General features: G+C 45.2%; 1 protein-coding gene across 5 annotated transcripts in view; it reads right to left on the minus strand.

Moving 5' to 3' along the window:
* The window catches only part of LCA5 (lebercilin LCA5), a 54,056-nt gene that overhangs the window by 7,901 nt on the left and 33,691 nt on the right, over nt 1-12,464 (minus strand). For 4 of the 5 annotated variants that reach the window (XM_083377104.1, XM_083377107.1, XM_083377103.1 and 1 more), the window contains 4 exons: nt 11,440-11,577; nt 7,266-7,359; nt 2,915-3,063; nt 1,569-1,701 (listed from right to left, as the gene is read on the minus strand). In XM_083377104.1, coding sequence (XP_083233230.1) covers nt 1,569-1,701; nt 2,915-3,063; nt 7,266-7,359; nt 11,440-11,577 — 514 coding nt within the window. The remainder of the gene's footprint in view (nt 1-1,568; nt 1,702-2,914; nt 3,064-7,265; nt 7,360-11,439; nt 11,578-12,464) is intronic. The other variant, XM_083377106.1, reaches the window with a different exon arrangement.

Consider the following 12,464-nt stretch of genomic DNA (forward strand, 5'->3'; position numbering starts at 1 on the left):
ATTGATGCCTCTTTCTTCCTTTTCCTTGTTTCCATCTGGGTTTGTTTTCTCTGCCATCTTTGTCTGTTTGTTTTATGTTGTTTTTGTATTTTGTAGTGCTCACTTTTTAAATATTTTTAACAATTTGTAAATCATTCAGAGATGCTGAGTCAGAGAGGGCACAGAGAGAAAGAGAGAGAGAATAGAATTCTTTATTGGCCAAGTGTGATCAGACACATGAGGAATTTGTCTCCGGTGCATAAGCTCACAGTGTACATATAAACAGCAAGTACTTGTGTGTGTGTGTGTGTGTGTGAGAGAGAGAGAGAGAGAGAGAGAGAGAGAGAGAGAATTATGCATATGTATGTACATATATTCATACACACACAAACACACTATATACATACACACGCTTATACATACATACACAGAGAAATATATTTCCTCTTTCCTTAATAATGCCAGAGGCTTATATAGAAACCGAACAATGAAACAAGTCTCAGTAAATTATCAAAGAAAAAAACCCGTTAGAATGCAGCATTTAGCTATGCAGTTAAAACAGTATTCACTTAAAAAGTAGTCTGCTTCTGAATCACTATCTTGAAAACATCCAGAGAACAAGCACTTATGTTTTAATTTGAGACTAGGTAACGTGGGGATCGTCTGTATTTTTTCCAAGTGAGAGTACCATAACTGCATGACATCTTATTCCTATTCGCTACACTGCCAAATCTACAGGGAGAACCATAATCAGTAGCTCTCCAGCTGTTCTTGACATACGAGTTGGGTTGTATTGCATCTAGATTCTTTGGTCCTGGCCATTTAGGTCTATGAAGACCACCATCATTACCTCATTGAGCCAAGCACTCAGAGGAGATAGCAGCATCTAACAGCCATTCATTTTAAAAACAGCTAGGGGAATCAGTCCTCATTGGTACGTGGTTAGGCAGCCACAAAGAAATCCTAGAGCTGTAGGCTCCATATTGATGATGATATTGGCAAGCCACTTCCATACAGCTACCAAGGACACATCCAGGTAGTTACCAGGAAATGTACACAACTCAAGAGAGTTCTTATTTTTTTGCTTCAAGGCCCTCAATACAACGCTTAAGGTTTTATGTCAGTGGTTCTTAAACTGTTTGATCCAATTATCTCTTTTGCCTGTCTCTAATAATGTTATTACACCATTGTAATAACATTCACATCCATTGTTTTCACAAGTGTCTTGGCACAAGGCAGTTCCAAACTGGATCCTCAATTCACAAACAAGCAATTACAAATTGTTCCATTATCTCCAGGAAATGTACAAATTATCCCACTGGGGGTAATTACCTCCAGTTTAAGAACTACTGATCTATGTCATAGGACTCCATTTCACTGCCCCACAACAATCACAGATATAATCTTGTCCATAATATTTACTTACTACATTGTAAAAATAAGAAGTATTTTGCTTATCATCTGAGAAGAAATAACCATTATATAAGAAATATAGCTGATAATAATTGGAAGAAATTGTACATATAATATATGTTACATAACAACATTTTAATATATAAATCCTGCAAATATAAACATTTCTACTTTACCTTCTCTTAGTTTCTTGGCTCTTTCTTCCAATGCTTGGAGTTCTTGTTCATTTTTTAGTTTCTCTTCTCTTCCTTGGTTCTGTTCTTGCTTGAAATCCTCGCTTTGTTCTTTCCAATCTTTAACTGGGTGTTCCTAAAAATATAAATATAGAATGAAAAGCTCTTCAAAAACCATTTGGATGAAATTAGAATGAATATTGTCATTTCATTTGCAATAGGTTTCTGTTAACTAAAAATATTGGCAAATTATGATCAGCAAATTATGAGAAAAATGAAATTGTTGGGACCATTGTTTTCTTATATGTATTTCATCTGGGTTAATCCAGTTTATTAGATCCTTTTTTTAAATCAGAACTCAGAAATTCTATTTCAAATACCAGACTGGTATATTTAAAGGAGAAAATATGGCACCATAGAGAAAAACATAATCCAGTATAGACTCCTTTCCTACTTAAGGGATATGCTACTACCTGATATTCAAGATCCCTTTTAGCTCAGCCACCATCTATTCCATTCACAAAGGAATTTCAGTTCTTAAGAAAAGCTTTTCAGGGATATGAGAAGGACTCTCACTCAAAGAAGTAGATAAAAAGATGCTGCCTGCTTCCTCTACATGACTTTTAGCTGGATTCAATTCACAGAATTTTCAGATCTTAGCTATCTGAAGAAACCTGGGCAATCCTGTACTTTATCAAAAAGAGGCAGAACGTAGTCTCATCCAACCATTTAGCAATTCCCTTTTTTGCTAGTCAAATCGATGCGCAACCAACCAATGTCCCTATTTTAGTCCCTATTTTAGTCTCTATTTCACTAAAAAAGTTCATATAACTTAAGATTTTCAATTTGCAGTTACAGATAGTCCTTGACTTACAACCAAATTGGGACCAAAATTTCCACTGTAAATCCTTGTGGTCATAAATTGAGTCGGACCAATTTCACAACAGTTTTACAATGACTGTTAAGTGAATCACATGGTCACTAAGCAAACAACGTAGTTGTTAAGCAAATTCAGTTTCCTGAATCAGTGGTTTTTGCCCTAAAATGGCAAAAAAGATCACAAATTGCAATCACATGTCTGCAGGTTGCTACAACTGGTCATAAATGTGAGCCAGTTGCCAAGTGCCCAAATTGTGACCATGTTATTGGAAGGGTGGTGCATTGGTCATAAGTGCAAATAGAGGTCATACGTTACTTTTTCTGAGGCCACTGTAATTTTGAACTGTTGTTAAATGAATGGTCGTTAAGTCGAGGACTATTTTCACTTTAACAAAATTTTTCAATGACATGGAGAGAAGCTGGTGAGTAAACAGAAGACGGTAAAAAGGGAAATTACAGTTTCAACTCACCAATTGGAGATGCTCATCTTCTTCTTTTTTCTCCGCTATTTCATCAGAAACAAAGTCTGGTGGCAATAGAAATTCTATCGGGGAAAAGTGTCCAGTAGTCTGTACTCCTTTTGCGTTGTGTACTTCTCTTATAGTATTTTTTTCAACAACTATAATAAATTTTGCACCAAATTTTGAATAGTTTTATTTAAATAAACAGTTTCAGGAAGTTCAAACCCACTTGTTTTATTAGCAATATGAATGGCTTTAAATGCATATCAAAAGAGAGTCCCTTAGAACAGGGCTTTTCAACCGGTGGTACGTGTACCACCTGTGGCACATTAGCACGTGGCGGGTGGTAGGCGGCCCTGCCCAGCCAAGTGTAGTGGGGGAGGGAACGAGCCGAAGCAGCGTAGACTTGCCTTCAGAGAGTCCTCCAGAGCCAGAGAGTGGCTGGGGTGAGGCAAAGGCCCAGGATCAGCACTTCCGGCTCACCCAAAACAGAAAGGAGGAGGAGAGGGGGGCGGAGACAGGAGAGGCTATAAAAGGAGGCCGTTTGGGCGGGAGAGGAAGAGAGACAAAAAGACACATCCTTGGGAGGAGGCAGAGTCAGCTGTAGCTACACTGAAGGGAAAGGAGGAGGAGGGTGAGGGGAGAGGAGAGATCAAGCAGGCCGGCCATGAGCCGATCTACAACTTCTGTGGCAGCCATCTGTGCTGGCAACAATAAACAGGCAAGAAACGCAGCGGGGGATGGGTCACCCTCCACGAGGAATAAAGACAGGCAGCTAGAAGTGAGTCGCGGAGGGAGGGAGGGAGGTGTTTAATGGCAGAAGCGAAGTGCCGTTTCAGCTGAACAACAAACCGGGAGAGTGGAAGGATTCTTACGTGCTTTTGTGACTTTGAAGTTCTGGGATTTGTGCAATGTGCGCTTTGGGGTCTTAAGGAGCGTTTGGCAATTTCTATTTGGCTGATGGCTGATGTCTCGTATTAGATTCTATTGCTCTGCTATTGTTAGCTGTAAGTTTTGCTGCAAGGGATTTTGAAGTATTTTTCTCCTGGATGGATTTTGCCTGTAGCATTCCTTTACTTCTGAATGGAGCCATTTGGGGAGGCTGCCTTAGCCGGCAGCCAGTACTTACTACATTTTTTCCCCTTCCTTAAGTGAGGGCTACCGTTTCCTAAACTTTCCTTTCTAGCCACTAGCTAATTCTTAAAGGGGAATGCACCTTTTTAAGCTAGTTCACTCAGCAGCTTGTCTTTTCTGTCTCTGAAGGCTTTTCCTTGTTGGATAAAATATATGGAAGAGGGAAAATATGGTGTGTGTGTGTGTGTGTGTGTGTGTGTGTGTGTGTGTGTGTGTGTGTGTGTGTGTCAAATTCTTCCTTCAGAAGGAGATGGGAATGAGAAAGAGGGAGGCAGGGAAGGAGGGAGGGAGGGAAGTCCCGCCTTGGCACTTGGCCACCAGCAGTCCTGCCATTGACTTTGCTTGTCAAAAGGTTGCAAAAGGGGATCACATGACCCTGGGACACTGTGACCATCATAAATATGAATCAGTTGCCAAGCATCCAAATATAAATCACATGACCCTGGGCATGCTGCAATGGTCATAAGTGTGAAAAATGGTCATAAGTCATTTCAGTGCAATTGCAACTTTGAAGAGTTGGGGTTTTTTTGGTCATCAGGTTTTGACACCTTGCTAGGTGGTACTTGAATATTGCCATATCCTAAAAGTAGTACAATTGGTGAAAAGGTTGAAAAGCCCTGCCTTAGAACATCTGTAATGGCATATGGAGCTATAAGAAGTCTGGAATGCTGGCTTTGATCTCCACTGACAGCAATAAAGATTTAAAAACCTCTTATTAAGCCAACTGCTCCACATATAACAATACCATTACATAATTATTTATTCTTCTTTACTCAGAATAAGAGTTAGTTTGCTTTAGTTTTCAAATGCAAAGATTAGTTTAGTTTAGTTTAGTTTTATTTAATTTGTATACCGCCCTTCTCCTTGGTAGGGACTCAGGGCGGTTCACAGGGCATATATAAAAAAGACAATACAAAAATTAAAAAAGATTAAACCCATGCCCAGTTAAAACAGTAATACAAATTTAAAACAGCAATTAAAACCCATAATCCCCCGTCAGGCCAGACCAGCTATTTCAAACAGGTGGGTCTTCAGGCCACGACGGAAAGTTCGGAGGTCTGATGCCATCCGGAGCTCCACCGGCAGTTGGTTCCATAATGCCGGAGCGCCCACAGAGAAGGCCCTCCCCCTGGGGGCCACCAGTCGGCATTCCCTGACTGGCGGCACCCTGAGGAGGCCCTCTCTGTGGGAACGCACAGGGCGGAGGGGAGTTGATGCCGGCAGCAGGTGGTCCCTGAGGTATCCCGGACCCATGCCATGTAAGGACTTAAAGATCGTAACCAAAACCTTGAACCTCACCCGAAAGACAACTGGTAACCAATGCAGCTCGCGGAGCAAAGGTGTAACATGGGAGTACTGGGAAACTCCCAAGACAACTCTCGCGGCCGCATTCTGTACCAGTTGGAGCCTCCGAGTGGTCTTCAAGGGAAGCCCCATGTAGAGAGCATTACAGTAGTCAAGGCGAGAGGTCACGAGCGCATGAGTGACCGTACACAGGGCATCCCGGTTCAGATAGGGCCGCAACTGGCGCACCAGGCGAACCTGGGCGAAAGCCCCCCTAGTCACGGCCACTATATGATCTTCCAGGGTAAGCCGTGAATCTAGGAGGACTCCCAAGTTGCGAGCCCTATCCACGGGGGGTAAGAGCTCACCCCCCATAGAAAGAGATGGAACATTTTGAATGTCCCGGGATGCCGGAATGTACAGCCACTCAGTCTTGTCAGGGTTGAGTTGAAGTCTGTTCCTCCCCATCCAGACCCGAACCGCCTCCAGGCAACGGGACATCACAGCGAGGGCATCACTGGGGTGGTTTGGGGTCGAAAAGAAAAGTTGGGTATCATCGGCATACTGATGATACCCAACTCCAAAACCACGAATGATCTCACCCAGCGGTTTCATGTAGATGTTGAACAGGAGAGGCGAGAGAACCGACCCCTGAGGAACTCCACAAACGAGAGACCTAGGGGCCGATCTCTGCCCCCCTGCCAACACCGACTGCGAGCGTCCCAGGAGATAGGAGGAGAACCACTGAAGAACTGTGCCTCCCACTCCCAATCCCCTGAGACGCCGCAGCAAGATACCATGGTCGATGGTATCGAAAGCCGCCGAGAGGTCTAATAGGACTAGGACAGAGGAATATCCCCTATCCCGAGCCCTCCAGAGATCATTCACCAGAGCGACCAATGCCGTCTCCGTGCTGTACCCGGGCCTGAAACCCGATTGGTAGGGGTCCAGATAATCCGCTTCATCCAGGACCAGAGGGAGCTGATGCGCCACCACACTCTCAACAACCTTCGCAAGAAAGCGCAGGTTGGAGACTGGACGAAAGTTGTTCAAAACAGCTGGGTCCAAGGCAGGCTTCTTGAGGAGAGGTCTCACCACCGCCTCCTTCAAGACGGTGGGGAAATAACCCTCACTCAAAGAAGCAGATATAACCGCCTGGAGCCAGCCTCGTGTCCTCTCCCTAGCTGCATAAACCAGGCAAGAAGGGCACGGGTCCAACAAACATGTGGAGGAGCTCAGCCTCCCCATAATCCTGTCCACTTCATCAGGGGTCACAGAATCAAACTCTTCCCAGATAACATTGACAAGACCGCCCGTGTCCTGATTGCCTGACTCTGCCCAGCTGGAGTCCAAACCGGTCCGAATCCGAGCGATTTTATCCGACAGATGTTGACTAAATTCCTCGGCACGACCCTGCAAGGGATCCTCCCTCACCTCCTGATTAAGAAGTGAGCGAGTCACCCTAAACAAGGCGGCCGGGCGATTATCTGCGGACGCGATGAGGGTGGAGAAGTAATTGCACCTCGCCACCCTCATCGCTGCGAGATAAGACCTAATATAGGTTCTTAACCGCAACCGGTCGGGTTCGGATCGGCTATACCTCCAGCAGCTCTCTAGGCCCCGTTTCCGACGCTTCATCTCCCGGAGCTCCGCGGAAAACCATGGAGCTCGCTGGGATCTGCGCCGGGTCAGGGGCCGCAAGGGTACAACCCGGTCAAGTGCCTCAGTGGCTGCCCTTTCCCAGGCTTCCACTAAGGCATCCGCCGAGCTTATTAGAATAAAGATCATTTACTTTTCAAATTATTAAACACTAAAAAGGACAGGCAATGGATTCACTGTCCTACAAATATAGAAATTTTTGAGAAATCACTCATCATTGATTGATACATTATTTAAAGTTAACCTCCACTATTTTGTACATAATGGTTAATATAGTATTTACCTTTTTTTCTTGGTGTGATATCATGTTTTTTGGGTGAATGTTTTAACATACGATTAGCATATATATTTTTTGCATCTAGTTCTCTCTCTTTTTCCTAATAAAAATAGAAACATACAAATTGTATGAAAACTAAGCAGTTATTACAGTTTAATTTCTACGGTGCCTCATTAAGATTTTTGAAGATATATACCCAATATTTGTATTTCAATTTTAATAACAAATGTTTGTCTTGAAGTTTAGTTATGTAACTAATCTGATCATTGGAAAGTGTTCAGCCCAGATGTTTTATTACTTGATGATATAATACTGCCCAGTATAAACTCTATACTCCTAAAGACAAAATAACTTTCAGGTGTGGGATGGAACCACGTAAGATTATGTAACAGGAAGTGTGTACCACTGTTCAATTTTATAAGGCATGAATCATTAGGTCAATCATTAGGTTGAATGGTGGGGGAAGCACAGTCCTCAATCTATGACTACAAATGGGACTGGCATTTCTGTTGCTAAGGAATGAGGTCATAAAGCATGATGTCATGTGACCACATCATTTGGTGACAGCAGTCCATTGTGAACCAAATTCCACTGTAGTTAGCCATGGACTCAGTCCAACCATTCTGTATGTCTCTCTGCCCCGAACCTCAATAAGAAAAGAATTATTCCCTCTTTAACTGTCTCTAAACATCTGTTCCCTCCCCCCCCCTGCCACCATTTCTGCTCCTTTGGTCACCCTGCACCCTACCTGAAAGGGCAGCAAGCCACCCCAGAACGCATGGCTCAGGGGCTGCTCGTCATACTGCAGCTCGGGGGCTTTCAGTGAGCTGGAATTCCACAGTTGCAAGAAGCCACAGATGACTGTGGAACCTAAACCTCCCAAAGCTGCCATGCCCTGAGAAACCCCAACTGCCCTTGCAGTGCACTGCAAAGCCACAGGTAACTCAAGTTGCCCTAGCAGCATGGCCAAAGCCACACCCATCTCAGGAAACATAAGCAGCCTCAGCCGGTTGCCCTCACCATCCTGCACCGCAGACCTTCCAGCTGACCTTCACCATCTTCTTGCACCTGCTGCTGAAGCCATCTTCCCCAGATCTAATGGCTAAATCGATGTACGAGACCTTAGGAAGGAAGCCTCATCTGGTCAGCAGCTGCCTTGTAAAAGGCTAGGTTGGACATACTTGGTTAGCAGCAGGAACAAGAAAACTGCAAAGGTCAGTTGGGGTGGGAGGGGTTGTGAAGTGCAAGGAGCCACAAGGGCATAAATGAAGAGGGGAGGTAGGCAGATGAGGGAAGCTGACGTGCCCCTGTAATCATAAGCCTCATTGGGCTGCCAGGTGCCAACATTTTATTCACGTGACAAGGGGGCACTGCAACAGCTGTATCTGTTGTGATTCAGGGTCAGCCTGTGGGTTTGGCAGTTGGGTCGGACGATTCAGAGGAGGAGGAGGGGGGTGTTGGAGAGGTTGCTGAAGGTGTTGGAGAGCCAGACCCCTCCCACCTGGTCACGACGCAGACCCAGCTGTGTGAGCCTGACAGCGTGGATGAAGATGACCCACAGCTGGCCCTGTTCAAGGACACCCGACACAGGAGGCAGTCAATCAGGAGTAAACAGAGGAAGGCAATGGGGCACCTCGGAAGGAGGCAGAGAGAAGCCACGCCCTGAACTGTTTAAAAGGGGAATGTGTGGGAGGGCTGGTTTGCTAAAGGCAACCGTTTGAATAGCTCCTGTTTCATGGTTCGTGTCTTGTTCTGTTTGCTTTTGTGTCCATAAATTTGGCAGGCTTAGTTCCAGCCTCTTGCCTTCTTGTAAAAGGGGTTGTCCCTGCCTTTTCTGCAGGGCCAGTAGCAGGCTGGTACAGAACAGTATCTTCAGTCATAAGTTTCTTCATTCAGTGCCAACATAACTTTGAATGATCACTGAACAATTAGTTGTAAGTTGAGGACTACCTGTATATCCCCTTGCCTTAAATCAGCTTCTCTTAAAATGCTGCAGCTTGCAAAATACTGGTAGACTACACATTGCTTTTGGTGCTCACTCAGAACAGAGCCATACTGAAGTAACCACCATAGTCTTTGCCCCTTCTTCCTTCTATGCTGTTTTAATTCCATCTGCAGATATACCATCAGTTCAGTGAGGACTTCTGTATAAAACCTTTTATCATTCAGGTAAGCTTATTCCTCCTTTCAAAGGGAAAAAATGGTGTCTTAAAAAAAACAAAAACGTTTGGGCTTCATGCCGGATTCTGAACCTTCACACACTTTTGCAACTAAATAATCCTGCTTGGGGGGAAAAAAGCACAAGGAATGGACTCTCTAATCCAATGGTGGTGAACCTTTTTGAGACCGAGTGCCCAAACTGCAACCCAAACCCAACTTATTTATCATCGGATACCAGATGGGCGTGTGTGTGTGTGTGAGACAGAGAGAGAGAGAGAGAGAGAGAGAGAGAGAGAGAGAGAGAGAGAGAGAGAGAGAGAGAGAGAGAGATTGATTCCCCTTTTTGTAAGTTTGCTTACTTTGTAATGCTTTTCTTTCCTCACACTTCTGCTTCCCTGCTGGCTCAATCTCTCTTTCTCTGTGCCGCTTCTGCCGCCCAGATCTATGGCTGCAGAGCAATTTCGCTCACCCCCACGGCCAATCTCGGCAGAAGAGTTTTTGAAGCCTCTGGAACTCGCATCCATGGCCGTGGGGAGATTTCATGATGCTCCAGCAGCCCGATCCAGGCGTCAGAGGCCTGCAAAAGGCTTCTGCTGCCCAAATCGGCTGGGGGGGGGAGCGAAATAGTTCTGCAGCCCTAGATTTAGGAAGCAGAAGCATTTCACAGGCCTCCGACGCCTGGATCGGGCCGCTGGAGCATTGTAAAATCTTCCCACAGCCATAGGTGCGAGCTCCAGAGGCTTCAAAAATCCTTCTGCTGCCCAAATCTAGGACTGCAGAGCAATTTCACTCTCCCCCCCAAAGCCAATTTGGAGGGAGGCGAGTGGCCACTACGCACCAGAAATCGGCTCTCTGCCACAACGCGCCAGGCAGCCATTCTCCGGAGGGAGGCGAACAGCCGCTGTGCACCTGAAACCGCCTCTCTTCGGTGACGTGCCAGGTAGCTATTCTCCTCTGGAGGGAGGCGAGTGGCTGCTGTGCGCCCAAAACTGGCTCTTTTCGGCGACGCACCAGGCAGCCGTTCTCTTGAGGGAGGCAAGCGGCCGCTGTGCACCAGGTGCGTCGCCAAAGACAGCCGGTTTCAGGCGCACAGCACCCACTCGCCTCCCTCCAGAGGAGAACGGCTGCCTGGCGCATCGCCGAAGAGGGCCGGTTTCAGGCACACAGTGGCCGCGTGCCTCCCTCTGGAGAACGGCTGCCAGGCCACCATTCCCCCCTATATGGATTGTCCTGCCGCTTCCAGCGTTTCCACCCCCCACATGGATCACCCTGCCGCCACTTGGAAAAGGCCTCTGCCCCATGGATCTCGGGCTGCACAGTGCTTTTGTGCCCCCGGGGCCGATCTAGGCAGCAGAAGCCTTTTTGAAACCTCTGGAGCTCGCATGCATGGCTGTGGGGCCATTTTGTGGCGCCTCAGTGGCCTGGATCAGCAGTGGGGAGGGCGGAAAATCGTTGTGCAGAGGTCTTTTGCAGGCCTCTGGAGCCCGGATCGGGCCGCTGGCGCACCGCACAATTGCTCCACAGCCATGGATGCGACCTCCAGAGGCTTTGAAAAGGCCTCTGCCACCCTGATCGGCCATCAGGGGGGGCGCAAAATCGCTCTGGAGGCTTACCTGGATTCATGCTGCAGCTGCCTCCACCATCCAGCCTGGATCCACCCAGTTCTTGTAGCTGCTCCCTGACTCTCAGTGCAGAGAGAAAGAGAGTAAGAGCGCAGGAGCACGTGGAGAGGGGGCGGGGCAGCCTGGCCCCACCTCCCTCTTGGATGATGGCGCACGTACCCACAGGGATGGCTCCGCGTGCCGCCTGTGGCACGCGCACCATAGGTTCGCCATCCCTGCTCTAGTCAGAACCATGACAACTGCAACCTACATTCAAGCAATGCTGTTGATTCAAAAACTTTAGTTCAATTTCCCATTAATACGGTAGTTATACTGAACTATGTGAGATATAAAAAGATTATTTTGGATCAGAAGATACGTTATAAAGATGTTCTATGCTAGACAATACCAATTTTTACCTTTAATTTTTGTTTCAATCGTAGAACTTCCTCTTGGATAATCTTATTTTCTTCTTGGGCTTCAAACAATTTCTTTTTCACAGAGTGCAGTTGTCTTTGGAAACTACTACTGCTAAGATCAAGCTTCTTCTCAAAGTCCTAGAATTCAATATAATAGTAAAATCATCATGCTTCTGGTAAAAAATATTTTTAAAGGGATAAAATTGAGAAAATGTTTGTATTCACATACTTTTCTGAAATGAAATATTTCATTTCATTTCCTGGCCCTTCTCAGCCCTATCAAAATATTTAAATTATAAAGAATTTCACTAATTTCTTTTATTTGTTGAAGTCAGTGGTTGGATGCATTATGCAATGAGACAGAAATTGACAGCTCTGTTATTTCCCTCATGAGAAAATGTCACCCAACATCTGATGAACTGGAAGGAAATATAAAGATGCATAAACTCCTCAATGTATCTTATAGAAAGTCTGAACTTCAACTACTCCAAAGGCACCAAAACAGACCAAAATGAAGTGCCTTCTGTTTTATCACAGAGTTTGAACAGAGTTTCATGTTTTGCTCTACCTGGACAAATGCTGCAAGTACAAAGGCAAAAAAAAAGTTCCACCTGCTCTCTTTTCCAGCTCTGTATTACTGAATGCTAATTCACACAACGTAAATATCCCCTAACTTTCCATTGCAATTTAGAGAGACAGCATATGGTCATATATGTATGATCTTAAAGAAGAAATAACTTGCTGACAAGTTCTAGATCCTATATTAGCAATACAGGATTAAAAGTTAATTCCTAGTCAAGTATAGATTTTATCATGGTGGTAGGGAGAAGGTTAGGGGGGAGACTTCTTGCCAGTTTTATTCAGTTTTAATAAAGCTTCATGTTACCATTAAACACTCATATTATTCTACTTCCTTTTTCATTCATTTAGACTCTTGTGCTATAATTTTCAACTCATGGTTGGTGGCAAATAAGAAGAAAAGATCCCTACTCCTATGTTGCCTGTCCTCTTGTTTTTTAGTTTCT

Source organism: Vipera ursinii, assembly GCF_947247035.1.
Source record: "Vipera ursinii genome assembly, chromosome: 1".
NCBI classification, from domain to species: Eukaryota; Metazoa; Chordata; class Lepidosauria; order Squamata; family Viperidae; genus Vipera; species Vipera ursinii.